General features: G+C 60.2%; 2 protein-coding genes across 3 annotated transcripts; one reads left to right on the forward strand and one right to left on the reverse strand.

Annotated features, from left to right (window-relative positions):
* The first annotated feature begins 226 nt into the window (after positions 1 to 226).
* DBNL (drebrin like) lies at positions 227 to 14,118 on the forward strand. The gene is made up of 14 exons (XM_062596841.1): positions 227 to 332; positions 1,446 to 1,501; positions 3,630 to 3,742; positions 4,338 to 4,412; positions 4,934 to 5,080; positions 6,289 to 6,366; positions 6,903 to 7,054; positions 8,194 to 8,248; positions 8,517 to 8,591; positions 8,715 to 8,817; positions 9,613 to 9,768; positions 11,409 to 11,515; positions 12,679 to 12,784; positions 13,325 to 14,118. The coding sequence occupies exons 1-14, from the start codon at positions 250 to 252 to the stop codon at positions 13,462 to 13,464; spliced, it is 1,446 nt and encodes a 481-aa protein (XP_062452825.1). The 5' UTR covers positions 227 to 249; the 3' UTR covers positions 13,465 to 14,118.
* Positions 14,119 to 14,640: 522 nt separating this feature from the next.
* CAPG (capping actin protein, gelsolin like) lies at positions 14,641 to 18,006 on the reverse strand. Of its 2 annotated transcripts, none has more exons than XM_062596842.1 (10): positions 17,894 to 18,006; positions 17,385 to 17,486; positions 17,124 to 17,296; positions 16,669 to 16,823; positions 16,266 to 16,433; positions 16,036 to 16,185; positions 15,849 to 15,941; positions 15,332 to 15,464; positions 15,150 to 15,238; positions 14,641 to 15,078 (listed from the first exon to the last, which is right to left on the reverse strand). In XM_062596842.1, exons 2-10 carry the CDS (start codon positions 17,405 to 17,407, stop codon positions 15,013 to 15,015), a joined length of 1,050 nt encoding a protein of 349 aa, XP_062452826.1. In that variant the 5' UTR covers positions 17,408 to 17,486; positions 17,894 to 18,006; the 3' UTR covers positions 14,641 to 15,012. The 2 variants fall into 2 exon arrangements, with proteins under 2 accessions (XP_062452826.1, XP_062452827.1); XM_062596843.1 differs by having other exon boundaries at positions 17,385 to 17,506.
* Between the last annotated feature and the right edge of the window lie 686 nt (positions 18,007 to 18,692).

Here is an 18,692-nt window from a genome sequence, read left to right on the forward strand (position 1 = left end):
CCGGGAGGTGCCGGCGCCGGGACGGGGCGGGGCCAGAGAAGGGGGCGGGGCCTGGAGGGGCGGGGCCAGGGCGGGAGGAAGAGGGGGCGGTCCGTGAGGTGGGAGGGGCGGGGCCGGGGAGGCAGGGAGGGGCGGTCCGTGGGGCGGGAGGGGCGGTGGGAGGGGCGGGGCCGGCGGCGGCGGGAGGGGCGGGGCCGGCGGCGGCGGCGGCGGCGGCGGCGGGGCGGGGGCGGAAGCGGCGGCGCTGCCATGGCGCTGAACCTCAGCAAGAACGGGCCGGCGCTGCAGGAGGCCTACGGGCGCGTGGTGGCGGCCGGCAGCCCCACCGACTGGTGAGGGCCGGCGCCGCGGCGTGGGGGGAGCGGGGCTGGGGGGATCGGGGGCGTGGGGGGATGGGGGGGTAGGGGCATCAGGGGCGTGGGGGGATGGGGGGGATATAGGGGGTTCAGGGGAATGGGGGGATACGGGGGATATGGGGGCTATAGGGGGATCGGGATGTAGGGGGGATATGAGGCATATACGGGGATCGGGGTGTGGGGGGATATGGGGGATATAGGGGGATCAGGGTGTGGGGGGATATGGGGGGTATAAGGGATCGGGGGTGTGGGGGGATAGGGGTGATACAGGAGGATCAGGAGTGTTGGGGATGGGGGGGATCGGGGGATCGGGGCATGGGAGGATGGGGGGGTTAGGGGCATCAGGGGCGTGGGGGGATGGGGAATGTAAGGGGATTAGGGGCATGGGGGGATACGAGGGGATATGGGGCGTATAGGGGGATCGAGGTGTGTGGGGGATATGGGGGATCGGGATGTGGGGGGATGTGGGAGGTATAGGGAATCGGGGGTGTGGGGAGATAGGGGTGATACAGGGGGATCAGGGTGTGGGGAGATGTGGGGGGTATAGGGGGATAAGGGCATGGGGAGATACAGGCAGATGTGGGGGGTGTAGGGGGATCAGGATGTGGGGGGGTGTGGGGGGTGTAGGAGGATAAGGGGCATGGGGAGATACAGGGAGTATAGGAGGATTGGGGCGTGGGGGATGTGGGAGGGATGTGGGGGGTCCAGGGGCTGTTTGGGGAGATGGGCGTATAGGGGGGATGAAGGTGGGGAGTACTTGGGGGGACGGGAGGTGGGTAGAGTGGATCAGACCCCCAAGAGCTGTGGGGGTATATGGGGGGGGAACGAGAAGTCTGAGGGTCTCTGGGGCAGGGAAGTGGGGGGTCCGGGAGGATTGGGGCTGGCGAGTGGCGTGCCGGCGGCATCCAGCGCGCCGGGGCAAATCCTCGACGGAACGGGGCGGGAAGAGGCCGGGAAAGGCCAGGGGAGGCGGGGGGTGGGGTGGGGGGGGGCGCAGCGCAGAGCCCCCCCCCCCCCCCCCGTCCCCGGCGCTGTGCGGAGCCGGGGAAACGGCCCGTCTGACTCGAACCTTTTCCGCCTTGATTTTAGGGCTCTGTTTACGTATGAAGGCAACAGCAACGACCTGCGAGTGGCGGGCTCCGGAGGTGAGCGCGTCCGGCGCCCCGGATTTGGGATCGTTTGCTCCGGGGCTGGGAATAAGAGATATTCCCCCCCCCTCCTCGCAGCCCATTCTCAGTGGCGGCGGAGAGGGCAAGAGTGGGCACCTGGGAGCGCAGGCTGCTGCGGGGTTTTTATTTTATTTTATTTTATTTCATTTTATTTGTGCACATTTTTGAGTGAGGGAAGCAGGAATCGTCGGAAAATAGAGAAGGGGCTTGAGAGCCGGGCGCTGTCCTTCCTTCTCCTTCCCTCCCCCGTGTTTTTATTTTCCTCTTCTCGAAGAACGCCCAGTTCAGCCCTTGTACCTTTTTCCTCTTTTCCTTAGAGCGTGTGTTAGGTCGCAAGCAGAGGTAACGCGACGTGAAAAAGCGCTGCGGAGCGCTTCAGAGCTTGGCTTCTCCTGCCGGCAATTTCAGCTTGCAGCTGATAAAGCATCTTTTCTTTCATTCCCCGCTTTACGGGACTTTTTATATCTGGTTGCTGGTTCCCACACATGCGCTTCTTAGCGTAAAGCTGAAGCTGTTGAAAGGTTGCACACCCAGGCAGGTTTCTTTGCTCTCTGGATTTGCATCCTTCAGCGCTCGGCTCTGCTCCCTCCCTGGTTTCCTTGCAAGCTTGCAAGTGTGTTTTTTTTTTTTTTTTCCCTGCAGCCGCCGGTGCGTTCGGCAGCTCGCCCAGCACTTTGCTGCCTGGCCGGGCTTAGGTGAGGCGTTTCGGGGGCCGACGCAGCTTTGCAGGGTCGAGCGAGCCGCGTGGGCTTGGGCGTTAAGGCTTTTTGCTCAGCCCCAACCCGGCACCGTGAGGTTTGTAATCCGGATGGGAGGCGGACACGGCGCCGTCGGTGCCGCGCTCGGTGTTGGTCGGAGCCCCGAGGTCTCCGCAGAGCTGGGCGCTTCCCGTCCCATCCCTCCGGATAAACATTGACCCGGCAAAGACGCAAACCTGCGGGAACGTCGCCCTGGGAAGGTCGGTCTCCGTAGCGAGGGTTTCCCATCAGTCTTTCAGGCTTAAACTTTTCGGTCGGGCTTGGCCTTAAATTCGCTGTGCCGAATTTAGAGACCGAACGTAAATATTTAATTATGGAGGAGAAAACGATCCTGCTGCAGTGCGGCTGCATGAAATTGCTACCAGTGTTTGGGGGTAAGCGAGGGTTTGTTTTCCAGTAGTTTAGGAGTCGGAACAAAGTGAGGTTGTAGCAGGAATCTTTGCCGGAATTTTTTTGAAATGAGAGCGCCTGTTTTTGTGTTTCCCCTCCTTTTCTGCGCGTTTGTTTTGGCATGCCGTTTGAGAGGGAGCAATGCTGTGGGCAGTGGTGCAATGTAGCGCTTTCCAGCCGGGCCTTTGCGCTCGCCCGTCTTGCTCAACCTCTGTGCCGAGGCTTTCAAAACTGAGCGGAGCTCATCCCTCCGCAGCTTCTTGAGACCGCTCTGATCCTGCTGGGACCAGCAGCAGGACTCCCACTGAGTCCTTATTTTTATTTTTTATTTGCCGCGGAGGCGCTCGCTGGAAGATCCTGCAGCATGGTTTCGTGTAAGAACTTGCGGGCAGAGTTTGTAGCCATCTGCTCCGGCTTTGATGGGCACGTGAACTTCTCTAGCCCGGAGCGCGTGACCTCTGCGTTTGCTTTTCTACACCTTCGCTTGAGTCGCTGTTCTGGACCCAAGAGCTTTGAGTACACATAGCAGCCAAGGTCCTGACTACGTCCTTTTTGAGGAAGAGAAACTCTCGCTGCAAAGGCTGCTGGAGATGGGGGTGTGCGTGAGAGCAGGCTGAGGCTCAGATCACATGCAAATGAAAAGCTAAGGGGAGGAGTAGGGAAAACACGTGATAAGAGGTGTTTGGCATCGGTTGATTGTACTCTTAGAGCAGGACATGTCCTAATGCCCCTGGGCTTGGTCACACAAACAGCAAAAGTCTCCAGCGAGCCAGCAGCTGGGAGGCTGCGACCTTCACGGGCTCGGCCATTCTCGCCACACCGGCTGCCTTGAGATGCCGTGAGATAAGTCGTTGTGGTTTGTCCCCTTCCCCGGTGCTTGCCTGAGGCTCCGCTGCATTGGCAAGGGCTACGTCCGCTTGCTTCACGCCCTCCTTCTGCTTTCTCTCCTGGGACAGATGGTGGCCTGGAGGAGATGGTGGAGGAGCTCAACAGCGGGAAGGTGATGTATGCCTTCTGTAGGGTGAAGGACCCCAACTCCGGCCTGCCCAAATACGTCCTCATCAACTGGGTGAGTGGGGAGAGACCTTCTTCTTTCACAGGGGGGACCTGCTGTAAGTAAATGTTTCTCCTTTCAGTTGTCTCCTGAATTGTAGCTGCCACGTGCTCAGCAGCCAACACATTGAAACCCTCCACCAAGTTGTAATACTGAGATGTATCATGTCCATTGCTGTGGCTGCTGTCTGCTCTTAGAGGTCTATAAATGACTGAAAGGACCTGTTTGGAACAGGCTGAACGAAATATTTGAAGATCAGCAGGAGCCTGGCACTCTCCTGTCGTGCAGCCGTCATCCCTTGGCAGGGGACCGGTGGCTTCCCTCTGGGCAGTGCTTGCTGCAGCTCTGTATCGTTTTAACTCCTGCCGCAGCACGCAGCTGGCAGCTTTGCAGATTGGCGGGGCGGCCGAGGGAGGCTGCAGGCGCCAGGGTCGGATCCCATCCTCTGTGTCCTGCCTCATGCCCTAACCTTGCTCCGAGCGGCGGCCTCGCCAGAGCCCTCAGCTTGGCTAGCGTTACGGTCAGGCCTAGACCGGAGCGCTGCTGCTGTGAAAGTAGTCTGGGACGGGACTTTTTCCAGTAAGGAGGTCTGGATGGTTTCTTTTTGCAGACTGGTGAAGGTGTGAATGACATAAGAAAAGGAGCCTGCGCCAACCACGTCAGCACTGTAGCAAACTTCTTAAAGGTCTGTTCGTCTTTTCGTTACACCCTCCCCAAATCGGTGGGCCCCGAATTAGGTCGTAGCTGTGGGGAGCCTGACGAGCCGCATGGTTTGTGCTGCTCCAAAGAGGAGTCCGCTTTCGAGCGGCATCGTGGCGAGGAGAGGTTTGGGAACGTTGCCCTCAGCTTTGGCTGTCTTATTAGATGCTCCAAAAGCAGTAGCCTTGGCTTTTAGTGTCTTTTGCACCAGGAAAGGAGCAAAGAGGAGCCATAGAGGTATTATCGTTTCTCTTGAAATGCTGCTGCCTCTCCAGGCCCTTCCTTCCTTTGGTCTTTCCAAATGGAGCCAAGTTAGTTAACTCCACGTAGCTTGTAACTCGGTTGAGTGGAAATGTTAGAGCTAGCAGTGATTGGTGACCTCCCTTTGACACTTAAACCCTTTTCCTTCGTTCAGGACCTCCAGGAGCACAGCTGGGACCTGGCAAAGTCACGATTGTGGATTCAGTGGCCTCTGGAGTCACCTCTCCTCCCTTTTTCTGTGCTCAGGGGGCTCATGTGACCATAAACGCTCGTGCCGAGGAGGACGTGGAGCCCGAACTCATCATGGAGAAGGTTGCCAAGGCTTCCGGGGCAAACTACAACTTCCACAAAGAAACCAGCAAGTTCCAGGATTCAGGCCCTCAAGCTCCGGTGGTGAGTTCGTTGCCTGGGAGCTTTCACAGGTGCCGCTGGAGAGCTGCCTGCAGCAGTTGGTAGGGCCATGCAGTACCTGGGGCAGCCTTGACCCCGCAGCGATGGGGTGAAAAGGCCTCCGTGTTCTTTGACATGGCAGCAGAAGCCTGGCTCATTTTGCCCAGGGCTATTTTCTTTCTCTGGGTCCTTCTGGAGTGAATCAGAGCAGGAGAACTGAGCTGAGCATGCCCTGGGATGGTGGGAGTACTCCTGCACCTGGACACAGATGAAGTGTCCCCTTTCTGTCAATATGGAAAACTTCCCCAAACTTCCTTTCTGTCAGTATGGAAATGTTTTGTAGGAAGATTTTTTTTAAAAAAATACAAATGCACACACACACACAAAAAGTGATTTTTCAGCTGTGCAAGGGAGAAAGTCGCTTACAAATGTGTCTAGTTCTGACTCACTTGGCCCTGCTCTGAAGTGTGGGCAGAGAGCAAACCTGAGCTGCGCAAGACCCGCATTCTCCTCCTTGCCCTGTTTTGGTGCGACGATGCCAGGTTTCGGTACGTCCTGATCACTTCTTTGCTGGCTGCTCTGGCTTGACCTCCTCTGCAGTTTAGCAACCTCATTTTTTTCGCTTGAGGCAAGATGAAACCGAGATTTGGAAGTCCCCGTTCTTGGTAACGTGCAGATCTTTGGGTTTTGGCCAGTCTTTGTTTAAAGTCTAGGGTAAAGCATCAATTTATAGCAACTTTAAAAAGAGACATGGGCTCTGCCAAACCAAGCTACGCATCTCAGCCTTGCGTTGGGAGAGAGTTGGTTTTGCAGTTACATTCTTTTATCACAAAATATCTCTTTTCCTTTCGTTGCTAAATGCAATCTATTGATCCCGTCGCACGGCAAAGCCGTGCTCCTCCAGCGCGTGTTTATCGGGCTTGGTCCTTTCCCATTTGGGCACTTTTGGCCTCTGTCCTGCCTCGTTTTGCCTTTATAAAATGCACTTTTCTGTGCTCAACTCAGGCTCTTAGCTCTGTGGAGCTGCAGATCGCCCCAGGGCTGGGCGCCCCTTGCCAGGAAAAGGGGGAGAGGGTCTGGCCCTCCCGCAGTGGCTTCGTCAGGAAGCTTTGGGGACACGTCTCCGCGGAGCGAGGCTGAAGGCAGAGGGCTACCTCACCAGCCGGCTTGTGATTGCGCTCACGTGTGCCTTTTTCTCCCCGTCCCTCCAGGGCTCCGTCTATCAGAAGACAAACGCCATGTCCGAAATCAAGAGAGTCAATAAAGACAATTTCTGGGCTAAAGCTGAGGTGAGTGCCGCGGCTTTTCTTCGGTGGCAAGGCGTGAGGGAGACAAGGTGTTCGGATTTAGCTGAGGATTTTTCTCTTCTCTCCGGGCTTGGGCTCTCCTGGCTCACCGCCGAGAGCTTCCAGCTCCTGGGAGCAAGAAGCTGTTGCTCTCCCTAGAGAGGAGGCCGTTCAAAACAGCGTAACAGGAACTTGCTGAAAGCAGCTTCTCCTTCCGGGAGAAGTTCTCGGTCTCTCTCCTCTCGTGGCCTCAGATCTCCAGCGCGGCTCGGGCCGTCCTGGCTTTACCTCCCCGCCGGCCGCCTTTGCGGTTGGGGCGATGGTCATCGGGAAGCAGCTCTGCTCCCGCCGAGCTGACGGGACCTGGGAGGGGTCGTTTTACGAGGCAGCAGCACGGCGCAGAGGGTGCCGCGCTCCTCCGGAATCGCCCCGTAGATCTGCCGTGCTGCCTGGTGGCACAGCCCGGCGTGCAGAGAGCCGTGGGGACTTCACAGAGCTGGCAGCGTGGAAATCGCGACCCGATGCTTGTCTCCCCTTAGAAAGATGAGGAAAACCGCCGGCTGGAGGAGAAGAGGAGAGCAGAAGAGGAGCGTCAGAGGCTAGAACGAGAGCGTCGAGAGCGGGAGTTGCAGGAAGCAGCCAGCCGAGAGCAGAGATATAAAGCGAGGTCCAATGAAATCGAGGCCCAGAAGTGAGTCCCTGGCGCAGGCGGGCGTTGGTAACGCCGATCGGTGGCTGATGGGGTCCGCGCACCGCGCGGTGGCTCTGGCTTTTGGCTAATATCTCCGGTGCCTTGCCTGGCTGCAGTTCCAGGAAATCTGCTTTGAGGTGGCAGCTGTTCAGGGGGACCAGGCTCGACTTGCGTTGAGGCACGCTCGGCCTGTTGGCCTCCGCGGCACGCTGCCTTGCAGCACCCTCAATCCGCTGATCCGAGCCTCTTGATAGGACCCGACGTGCTGTGCAACCAGCATGTCAACCTGGTCCTGCGTGAAGGTGGCATTAAAACAAGTTGCGTTAGCGTTCGTTAGTCTTTCTAGAGTTGTGGTTGAGGTTTGGCCTGGTGGGACTACTGGTCTCATGGGTCCGTGGGAACTTCTGGCTGGATTTTCTCCAGTAGGTTCCTCAGATGGAGAGAATATCTTCTTGGCTGAACTGCAGATGAGCTCGGATGCTTGTCCAATTCACCCAGGAGTGTCCCAGCCCCCTCTCTTGGATCCTGTGCCCAGGATCGAGTTCCCCCCGACTTTGCAGTGTGCTTCTGGAAGATGGCATTGAAACCACCATTCGTGGCCTGCCGGGGGCCGGCTGGTGTAAAGTCCTGTGCCCTGTGGAGGGCGGGAGGCTCACGCGGAGACAGGCGTTGTGCTTCTGTCTGCTCGTTTCCTTCCTCTCTGACCCTTGGCGGCGTCTGAGCGAGCCCTGTTAGGTCGTGGAGCTCGCTTCTGCGAGCGGGAACGGGCACTGCCTTCCTGTTAGGAGATCCGATGGGGAAATCGGCCCAGCCCCTCGGCACCGGATGCTCTTTTCTGTACCCTTGAAGGAAGAAACTTCCCTGGTTCAGTTCCTCTCTAAAAGCATTTGAAAGCAGCTCCTGCTGCTCTGATCCTCTCTCATCGCCGTTCCCTCCTGCCCAAAGAGAGGGTGGTTGCCTTTGGTGACCCGGCACATCTCCTGGCAAGGGGCAATGCCCTTCCTCGCTAGCTGCCTCCGGGAGGAGAAAGGTTGGTCTTCCCCGCGTAGCTGTGGCCGCGGGGAGATCCCAGAGCTCGGCGGAGCGGAACCGCTCGCCCTGCCTGTTGGTCAACTGCAATTTGGTTTTTCTCACCCCAGGAGATTCCAGCAGCAGCAGGAAGCGGAGAACAGGGACAAGGAGCAGCAGCAATGGGTGAGGTTCGGCGTTGTCCCGTTCGGCGAGGTTCCTCACCCGTGACGGAGAGGAGCTGAGCTCCGCCGCCGGAGCGGCTTTCCGTGCCGAGCAGCCGGTTCGCGCTCCTGCGAGGCGAGACGTGAGCCGCGGGCAGGTGCCCCGCGCCGCTCCTCCAGGCCTCTCCGCGTCTCTATTCCCGTTTCTCCAGCCATGGAGGATGGATGGAAGGGGGGGGGGTCGCCATCGTGCCTGCGGTGGGTGCAGCAGCCCCTCTCTTGTACCGCAGAAGGAGCAAGCGGAGGAGTACGAGGCCAGGCAGCGGAAGGGCTTCAAGAGGAGCGAATCCGTGGAGAAAGCCCAGGTAGGTCGGCGAGGAGCTCGGGTGCTTTGCCCCGTCCGTGACGGCTGCCGCACGGGCTCAGCTCCTGCGCCGAGGCGTCGCTCGGGTTGACCTGGGGGCCCCGGGCGCTTTCCTTCGTCGCAGGAGGCTGCGTCGCTGATAGCGCAGAGGTCCGTGAACCCCCGGGACATCTTCAAGCAGAGAGAGAGGTCCGCGCCTGCGGAGGCGGCGACGGCTTCCCAGCCAGGTAGGGAACGGCGCCGAGCAGGGCCCTGTGCCGGCCACCGGAGAATCCGGGAAGCGGCTCCTGCGGGGGAGAAACGTCTCGACGCCCCATAAATCCGGGCACAGAGGGTGCTCCCGAGGCTGGGCTGATAACGCCGGGTTTGGCAGCATGGGTCTGGGATGCCGGCGTTGCCCAGGAGCTGAGCACTGACGGCTCTCATCACACCTTGTGCTCTGCACCATGGGTGCCGGATGTTTTTCTCCGCTTGCGGACTGCGCGAGATTTTAACCGCCACAACTGAAGTCTTCTGCTCTTGGGCTCCACTGATAGAAGCTTAAACTTTATTTTTCATTAATGCAAATTAAACAGATTTAAATTATAATTATTTTTGCCAAATCCAGAAAGGAACCGCTCTCGTAACCTATCCCAGCTGCCATAAATTTCACTTTTTTTCTAAAAGTTTTCTTTTTGCGCTGGGATTTGAACCCAGCGGGTCTGCACGCCAATCTGACGTTTCAGACGTAAACCAGGCAGCTGGGAAAACGAAAGCCAAAACCGTAGTCGAGGAAGTTGCTGAGAACACGTGGCGCACCTGAATGCGTGTCTCCGCCTCGGTTAGCTTCGGCCCCTGGAAAGCAGCCCAAACCAGATTAGAACAAGTGCTTTTAGGTTTGCGATAGGGCCGCAGCGATTTCTTTTTCTCTGTTCTTTTTCTTTTTGCCTGCTGCCCGGGCGACTCCGCCGAAGAGCAGGGCGGCGTTGCCCTCGCGAGCCAAAACGCCCGAGCTCATTTAGGCCGTCCGACTTCTTTCCCAGGCAAGTTGCGCAGCCCTTTCCTGCAGAAGGAGCCCAACTCGGCGCCGCCGCCGCCTGCCTCCCCCGTCTCGTCGGCCGCGCGGGACGCTCCGTCGCCCTCCTTTGCCCACCCCTCCGCTCAGGAGACTCCTCCGGCCTCTCCGGGAGCTGCAGCAGGTGCGTTGCTTTGCTCCCTCGCCGAGCCAAAGCTTTGGGCTTCGCTCCTTCGGGTAGGACCTGGAAATGTCCGGGTCACTCTGCAACTTTGCTCTTCTTCCCGGTGTTTGTGTGCTTCAGTAGGGCGAGAACAAATCCTGTTTAGGCCAGAGACTCTGCAGGTTTTCTCTCAAGCCAGAGGGACCTGTCAGGTCTGACAGCCATCCTGAAACTGGAAAATGAGGCATTATTGCTGCCTGGGGAAGAGGTCCCTTGATTTCCCTCTCGGACTTGCTAGGAGATTCTGCAGCCAAGGGGATGAGAGCATCTCCTGGCTGAAACGGTGAGATTCAGCCCTACAGACCGTGCGCGCCCTGTCCAAACCTCTCGTTGCAAAACCGAAGGACGGAGCTTTGAAGCTTCATACTCAGCAGTCGGCTCTAGCACTCATAGTTGGTTTGGGCAGGTAGTTGGGTTTGAGTTCAAGCGCTGCAGTAGAGGCCAGAGGATTTTCACGTGCTCTTCAAGCAGGGCACGCCACTCCGCGGGCTGCAAGTGGGTGCTGTGCCCCAGCCCACTCCATCTCCCCGGGCGTTGCTGCCCTCTCTCCCAGGGCTGGGGTGCCCCGGGGGCTGGAAGGAGCAGGGTCTTTGCATGGCAGCAGGGTTGCTGAGAGCTTTCCCTGCGTGCGGTGGAATGCCCTGTCCCCTTTCTAGCATCGCAGGTGGTTGGGGCGTGAAGAGCAAGTCCGGAGAAGGGCTGGTTGTATCCAGAAGGTCTCCTAACGTGCCGCGGGTCACGTGCGGGTAGAGTCGCTGGGCAGGCCTGGTCTGTGGGTCCCTCTTCTCCTAGGAGAGCTGCGTGGTTTAATGTCCCTGCTAGCTTTAATGCCCCAGCTAGGCGGGCTGCTCGCTGCGCTCTGTCCTAAGGCGGCTCTGGAGCTTTATGTTGGGTGGGAGTGAGCAGATGGCCTCTCTGAGCTGTCTTTTGCCCGTTTCTCAAATGTAGGCAGTTAAAACCCAAAGACCTGAGCCCTTCTGTAGGATTGCTTCAGCAAAACGCTTCAGCCTGCAACGAATCCCCTTTGGCGAAACAAACCCAGCGTTGTTTCAGACTGGCCTGTTGCTGCTTTCTCAGCAACGTTGTGCTCTCCACCACCAGCCTCAGCCGCTAGGTCACAGGGACGAGACTGGGGACTGCTGAGCTCCGGCTGCCCTTGGGTCTCAGTCGCCACTAGATGCTGCTCTTGTCCGGAGATTCTGGAAAGCGGAAAGGATAGAGCCAACCCTTCTCCATCTAGTCTGATGCTCACCGCAAAGCAGCCGTTAGTTAGTCTTCTGCATTTTGGGACAGGGAGGATTGTTTGGCAGAAAAAAAAGCCCTGATTCATAAGTTCATCTTGGACAAACGTATTCTCTTTCCCCTCGGAAATCCTGGATCTCTCCTTCGTCCTTCTTAGCTTTCCCTCAATCCGTATTCTCCCTCTCTCTGCGTTTGTGCTCGACAAACTCGTCCCCTCTGTGAGGCAGGAGATCCAGGCAGCGCGTAGTGAACGTCCGGCTCGTTCGTGAGGTTTCGTGGCTCCTCAGCCTGGTGGTAGAGACAGCGAGAAGTTTTGGTGGCAGGTTCACCCTCGTGAGACACTGCGCATCTCTTCGCAGGGCAAGACGCCGGGTACAGTCCGAGCGTGCCGGTTACCCACGCGGAAGAGGCAGACCTGTACGAGGAGCCGCCCGACGACGCGGCCATCTACGAAGAACCTCCTCAGGTTGGTGGTGGTACGCAGGGGAGGATGTCGGGGCACGAAGAGGACTCACCGGGGTCCTTGTGCAGAGGACCGTGGCTTTACCCCATCTTTTAGGACTCTGTGTAAAGTCTTGAACCCCCTTCTAAGCAAATCATCTCTTTGCGTAGAGATGTACCTTCCAACCGGTGCTCAGAGCCTCTTGCGTCATGTCCAAACGCCAACGACGAGAGCTGCTGACGCTGAGCCCCATTTATCAATCCCCTCATCTAGACCGTGTGGTTTCTCGGGCTGGGTTTTACTGCACGTTCCCTTGAAGCCCTTGAGGAGGGGTGAAGAGCGGAGACTCTCTCTAGTGCATTTGCAGTCCCTGCTCCGAACGGGCACGTCCACAGAGAGCGGTGCCAAAAAAACTTGGCTGTTCTCAGCGCGCTCTGTCAGATTCGCCAGCGTCTAGTGACGGTCTTGGGTCATGCTACACTATTTCCCTTGGGGGATGTGGTAGCCACTTGGCTTTCTCCCCACTTTTCAGCCACCCACATAACTGTAAACACTTCAGACACACTTTATTCTCTAGTTGTTGAATTCATCTGCAAGGGTCCAGCCAATTCAAAAGGAACGGGCGATGTGCTGTACGATTGCATAAGCCCTAAGCCTTTCCAGACAAAACAGAGGTAAAAAGCCAGCCGGTTTTAAAACGACTTGAGGTCCCAAAGTAGTAACGAGGGGACGTGTTTTGCATCGGAAGGGTGGCCGGAGAGAATCCCTTTGGGATCGCTCTGTCGCCCAGTATCGATGCCTTCCTCGAAGAGGCTGCAGGTTTTCTTTGCAACGACCGGGAGATGGGGTCGGTGCAGAAATAAGTAGCCTTGCAGTCGCATCAGTAACCTAGCGTGAGTTGCTCAGAAAATCTGACTTTGGAGCTTGTCCAGCTTAAACAGGAAACAGGCTTAAAAGCGGGGGTAAGGAACCACTATCTGCAGTTAAAATCCCAAAGGATGTGCATCAGCTTCCGGAAGGGTTGTCTGGTTCCGGTTTTAGGTTTAGTATTCTTTTTTTCTGGGTGCGGTGATGTAGAAAACATCGCTCTGAGTTTTGCCAAGGAGGTGTTGGCAAGGGAGCGGCGCCCGGCGCCGGCATTTCGCCCCCCGCCTTGACGCCCTTCTTTGCCTCTCCCCGTCCTCCAGGAGCAGGGTGACAGTGCCAAGTACGAGTATCCTGCCGAGTACCAGCAGACGCCGGACCTGACGGGGAAGGGGCTGTGCGCTCGGGCGCTCTACGACTATCAAGCTGGTAGGACCTCCGGGCTTTTGGTTTTTCCCCTGGTTTCCCGGGGTTTGGGTTGCCCCGAGACGGGATGCACACGCGTGCGCGTTTGCTGCCTCCGGCCCGTTCCCCTGGCTAAAGCCCGAAGGAAGACGCGTCGCGGAGCTGCTGGAGCATCAGATCCGGAGCAGCGAAAGCAAGCGCGGGAACCCGACGTCTTTCCCTTCCACTCCCTTGACGCCGCTTCCCTCCTCTGCCTCTTTTTGGCCGGATCTTCGCGGCCTTTAGTTCGCATTCGACGGCGGCGGAGCTGAAACCGCCGCAGTTTCCCCTCGCCTTAAAAATGCCAGTGGGCTGCGGAGAGGCAGAAGGCTCCGGCGGGGATGTGGCCCGAGGGAAGCTGGCTGGATTGGGAAACCGAGGGTGGCTTCGACCCCCTTGGCTGGCTGGTGGCGAGGGGGGACGTCCCCGGCCCCGAGACGTCCCTGGAGGGGGGGGGGTCACCAGCAGTGCCGGGGAGGCTATTTGACGCTCTTTCCCCGCTGCCACATTTCCCTCCCCTTTTAGCTGATGACACCGAGATCTCCTTCGACCCGGAGAACATCATCACCAACATCGAGATGATCGACGAAGGCTGGTGGCGCGGCTACGGGCCCGACGGCCACTTCGGCATGTTCCCCGCCAACTACGTGGAACTGATAGAGTAAGGGAGCGGCGGGAGGCGCTCGCGCCCCGGCCCCCGAAACGCCGGCTTCCGACCCCGACTCTGCCAAGCCGTGTGTGGCTTTTCTTTCTTTTTTTTTATTTTTAAAAAAATCTTTTTTTCTTTTCTTTTATCCCCCCCCCAAGTGAAGTGCCATTGCCCCGCTCTGCTGGCACCGGGGCCGAGCCGGGGCGCCGCTCTCCCCCAAAACCCACTGGCGGGCTCCCAAGCGGTACGTCCGAACGGGGATCGCGGCCAAGTACCGCAGCCTGCCCTCGGAGCCCCCCACCCCCCAAAACACAGCTAGGGGCCACGCCGGCCCCCAGGGCAGCTCCTTATTCCCCTTTATTTTTTTAAGGAAGGAGGTTTTTTTTTCCCTTTTCTCCCCGCTGTCGCTAGCTGGAGAGGGTTTCTCAGTCCTTCCCGCTCCCCAGGGCGATGCTTCGGGGCTTTGCGCGGGGTGCGGGCAAGCTTTGGTGCGGGGGCGATCAAGCAAGGCCAAAGTGTTTTGAGTTTCTTGGGGTGGGGGGGGGGTTGGTTTGGGGGTTTCTTTTTAAAATGGGAAGCTCCCGGTGTGAGCGCGGGATCCATCTCCCCTCCGTCACCCCCAAAATTCACTGTGAACAAGGAAGAGCCCAGTCTGGCTGTCGCAACCCTCCCTCGGCCTTTTGTGGTTTGATTTTTTTTTTCCCTCGGCGCCGCTTTAGAAATCATGGGTTTGGGGGGGGTTGGGTTTTTTTTTTTTTTAATTTTCTTCCTTAAAAAGACGCCAGTGGTCCAGGTGCTCGTGCACCAGCACACAAGCTGCCCACCCTGTCCAGCTCAGCACTTCCCAAAATCTGGTCCCTTGGTTCTTCTCTCTTACTGCTTTTGCTATATATATTTGTATTTCTTTTCTTTTTTCTCCTTCTCTTCCCGTTTTGCCAAAAATGTCGCATCGGGCGTCCAGCTCCGTGACGGAGCCAAGGGACTTTAGGGAGGGAGCTGGGATTTGCTTTGGGCAAGGAGGTTTTTAAGCCGGGAAAAATCATCCCGGAGGCTGCGTGGAGCTTCCAGCTCCATCACGTTCAGGATCCGCCAAGGTGCTGAGCACATTCGGGGACCTCTTTGTCCCCAGCCCTGCTGTGTCCCCTGCTGTCCCCAGGGCCGGCCCCGGTCCCAGAGCAGCAAGACGCGGGACTCAGAACTGCTTCTTTATTCACCAGGGCCTGGGTGCAGGATGAAGGCGATGGCACAGGCATGGAGCTGGCATGGGCATGGGGTGGGCACGGACATGGTGAAGGCATGGGAGGGGTGGCGTGAGCAAAGCATGGGCGTGGGGATGGCATGGACATGGTGCGGGGATGGGCATGGCGTGGGCACGGCACGGGCATGGAGATGGTGTGGGCTTGAGGGTGGCACGGGCACAGCATCAGCACAGGCATGGAGATGGTGTGGAGATGGCTCAGGCATGGAGACAGCACGGGCATGCAGAAGATGCCAGCACGGAGCAGGGGAAGAGGCGTTGCTGTCCTGGACCCAGCACTGGTGGCCCCACATGGTGGCTGGTCCCTCATTTCCAGCTGCTGAAGAACTGCTTGAAGAGGGGGCTCTCGCGGCCCTGGGGCAGGATCTCCACCTGCACAACAGGAACGGGTGCCATGGCCGTGCTGGGCCCCGTGGGCACCCTCACCCCAGCTCGGCACCCACCTGGGTCCGGGGCGAGTAGCCCATGCGGGCGATGAACTGCTCGGCCACCTTGAGGGCCGCCTGGCGCTCCTGCTCGTTGGCCTTGCGCCCTGTGGAGGGGGACATCAGAGCTGGCCCCGGGGCACCTGGGAGGCACCTCAAGGTGGCCCCCATCCCCTGCCCTCACCGCCCGCAGCGGGCACCTTTCCACACGAAGATCTTGCCGCAAGCACCGTTGTCCAGCACGAAGCAGTCGTCGGAGCAGAGCAGGGTCTGGCTGAAGGGGCTGCTGGTTGCCACCTGGGTCAGGTCCATGCGCCCCGTAGCGTCCGACACCTGCTCGCGGCCGCGGCGTCACCGTGGGACCACCATGATGTCACCCAGCTGGGCCTAGCCTGGCGGCCTCTCTGGACACCTTGGTAGTGTCCCATGGCTGTGCCCAGCCTCGTGCCCCCCCCATGGCCACTATGTCATCCCCTGGCCATGCCCAGCCCCATGTCTCCTCCCAGTGCCACTACGTCCTCCCCTGGCCATGCTCAACCTCATGTCTCCCCCCCAGGGCCACCACGGCATCCCTTGGCCATGCCCAGCCCCACATCCTCCACAGGGCCACCACAGCATCACCCAGTCATGTCCTGCCCTACATCCCCACCAAGGCCACCATGGCATTCCCTAGCCATGCCCAGCCCTGTGTCCCCTCCAGGGCCACCACATTCTAGCCTTGTAGAGGACAGCCGCTCCTGCGTTCCTCTGGTCAGCTATGACATCCTCCTCAGGGCTGCCCTCCTGCAAGGTGGGTTTGGGACCCAGCAACTGGAAGGGGAGAAGAATGGGGACACCCTAAAGCCACCAAGGCCAGCATGTGGGGACACCTGGGTCTGCTGCCACCCCGGTGTGCCCAGTGCACCTGGAGCATCTCAGGGGGCTCCTTGCCATCAGCCACGACCTCCACGTGGGCCTTGCCGCGTCGCTCGTCGTCCCGGATGGCAGCGGCCAGGTCCTGTGCCTTGTTGCGCTCCAGCACGTTGGACTTGGCCCCACACCACACAAAGATGTTCTAGGGGAACATGGAGTGGGACTGGTGTCACCAAGCCGGCCCAGCCTGGTGCACCACCGTGCCGGTGGCCCCGGACCCACCTTGCCCAGGTCAAGGATGAAGCAGTCGCCTGTGTTGAAGCTGGCCCAGCTGAGGTCCCGCTCGCTGGCCCGGATGTTCCTCCTGCCCTTCACCTGGTAGAGGCGGTGCACGGGGTCCGAGGCGGTGGCCGGGTGTGTGCTCCTGAATGCCGAGTCCACGCCGCCCTCCTGGGGGCACGGGGCGGATGCTGAGCACCCGGCTGGGGATGCCAAGCACCCATCAAGGATGCTGAGCACCCACCAGGGATGTTAAGCACCCAGTGAGGAGGCTGAGCACCTAGTGAGGAGGCTGAGCACCCAGCAAGGATGATGGCCACCTGTGGAGGATGCCAAGCACCCACCAGGGATGCCAAGCACCCATGGAAGTTGCCGAGCAGCTGGCGGGGTGGCTGGGGCCCCATACCTGGTACTTAACGCCGCGGGGGAAGTACTCCATGAAGACGTCGGACTCGTTGCCCTGCACCTCGCGGTACTGCACGGGGCGCTCGCCCAGCAGCGCGTTCAGCTGAGTGGAGAGCAGGGCGCAGGCCCCCTGCTCGTCCGGTGACGAGTCCCGCCCTGGGGGGGGAGGTGGTGGGAGTGGGTGGTGGAGGTCTCCTGAGCGCGCCACGTTGCCATGCCATGCTGTGCCATGCCGTGCCACACCACACCATGCCATGTCACGCCAAGCCATACCACACCATGCCAGGCCACGCCATGCCATGCTGCACCACACCATGTCATGCCATGCCATGCCACACTGCACCATGCCATGCCATGTCACATCATGTCCGGCCATGCCATGCGACACCACATCATGCCATGCCACACCACGCTGCACAACGCCACGCCATGCCACGCCACGCCACCGCAGCTCACCGATCCAGAGGTGCAGCTGGGCTCGCTCGTCGGGGCCGTTGTACAGCACCAGGTAGGAGTCGCCCGAGCAGAAGACGCCGGCGGCGGCCTCAGGCACGGCCACGGGCCGCAGCTTCTCCACCCGCCACACGTGCAGGCCAGGCTGGGTGGCGGCGGGGCCAAAGGGGGAGCCGCTGCGGGGGGGGCGAGGGGCAGCCGTGAGCGGGGGGGGAGGTAGTGACTGGGGGCAGGGGTGGGGGGGGGACAGGAATGAGGCGGTACCTTTTGGGCAGTGGTGTGTACATGGCGAGGGGCAGAGTGCGGTGGCCTGACGGACACCCCGACGGACACGCTGAAGGACAGACGGACGCCCTGATCGACACCCTGATGGAAAGACAGACACCCTGACAGATAGACAGACACCATGAAGGACAGATGGACACCCTGACAGACAGATGGACTCGCTGACAGATTGATGGACAGACAGATGGAAAGATAGATGCCCCGACAGATAGACAGATACCCCGACAGACACCTGGAAGGACAGACAGACACTCCGGTGGGTCCTCCCCCCATGGATAGATAGGCTCCTCGAGGGGCAGACAGACACCCCAATGGATAGCTGGACACCCCAACAGACAGAGGGACACCCCGACAGATAGACAGATGCCCTGATCGACACTTGGATGGAAAGACGGACGCCTCGACGGACACACAGACCCCTCCCACCCCTCTCCAACAGATAGCCCGCCACCCCCAAGGGACAGACAGCCTGACCGAGAGGTAGCCACCTGGACAGACGGCCGGACACCCCGACGGCCGGCCCGAGACCTGCGGGGCGGCGGGACGCCTGCAGGAGCAGCCGGGGCGGAGAGCGGCGTGCCCCGACGGGCGGCGCCCTGCGCGGAGCCGGGGGGGGGGGGGGGGGGCAGGGCCGAGCCGGCCGGGGGCGGGGCCGAGCCGGGAGAGAGGCGGGGCCTAGCCGGGTGGGCGGGGCATAATTGGGAGAGGGGCGGGGCAGGGACAAGCCAAGCCAATCCAGGTGGGGCGGGGCCGAGCCGTGAAGGGCGGGGCCGACCCGGTGGGGAGGGGCGGGGCCGGTCCGGGCGGGGCGGGGCCGAGCCGGGCTGGGGCGCTGCGGGGGGAAGCGGGCGGGGGGAAGCGGGCGGGGGGAAGCGGGGGAGCCCGGACGGGGCGGGGTGCGGAGCTGTGCTGGGGCGGGGGCCTCTACTGGGGGGCCCGTACTTGGGGGGCCCGTACTGGGAGTGGGGGGGCTTACTGGGGTGAGGTGGGGGGGGGCTCGTCCTGCGCACCCTGGGCCTTTCCCCCACCCCCCACCCCGTTTCCTTCCCGCCCTGCGGAAGCCGCAGCCGCAGCATTGCTGGGAGGTGACTCACGGCGAAGGCCCCGTCATCCGTGTCACGAGCGCGCCGGGGGGGGGGCTGAGCCCCCCGCCCCCCAACCTCCCCCCCCCCCAGCGCCTCCCAGCCCCGGGGAGCCTGCGGGACTCCTCTGGCCACCGCCGCCGCGCGGGTGCGTGGCGGGACGCTGCCCACCCCGCTCCCGCCCCGTCGTGCGGGCAGAGAGGCG

Source organism: Rhea pennata, chromosome 28 (assembly GCF_028389875.1).
Source record: "Rhea pennata isolate bPtePen1 chromosome 28, bPtePen1.pri, whole genome shotgun sequence".
NCBI classification, from domain to species: Eukaryota; Metazoa; Chordata; class Aves; order Rheiformes; family Rheidae; genus Rhea; species Rhea pennata.

Bases quoted from the DNA above. Each gene is read 5' to 3' on its own strand.
- DBNL (XM_062596841.1), top strand. From the start codon at position 250: ATGGCGCTGAACCTCAGCAAGAACGGGCCGGCGCTGCAGGAGGCCTAC. The intron at 9,769-11,408 runs GTGCGTTGCTTT...ATCTCTTCGCAG, and splicing joins CTCTCCGGGAGCTGCAGCAG to GGCAAGACGCCGGGTACAGT. The intron at 11,516-12,678 runs GTTGGTGGTGGT...CCCGTCCTCCAG, and splicing joins TCTACGAAGAACCTCCTCAG to GAGCAGGGTGACAGTGCCAA.
- CAPG (XM_062596842.1), bottom strand. From the start codon at position 17,407: ATGTACACACCACTGCCCAAAAG. The intron at 15,942-16,035 runs GTGCACTGGGCA...CTCCCCTTCCAG, and splicing joins AGCCCCCTGAGATGCTCCAG to TTGCTGGGTCCCAAACCCAC. The intron at 15,239-15,331 runs GTGCCCGCTGCG...CCCCCTCCACAG, and splicing joins CAAGATCTTCGTGTGGAAAG to GGCGCAAGGCCAACGAGCAG.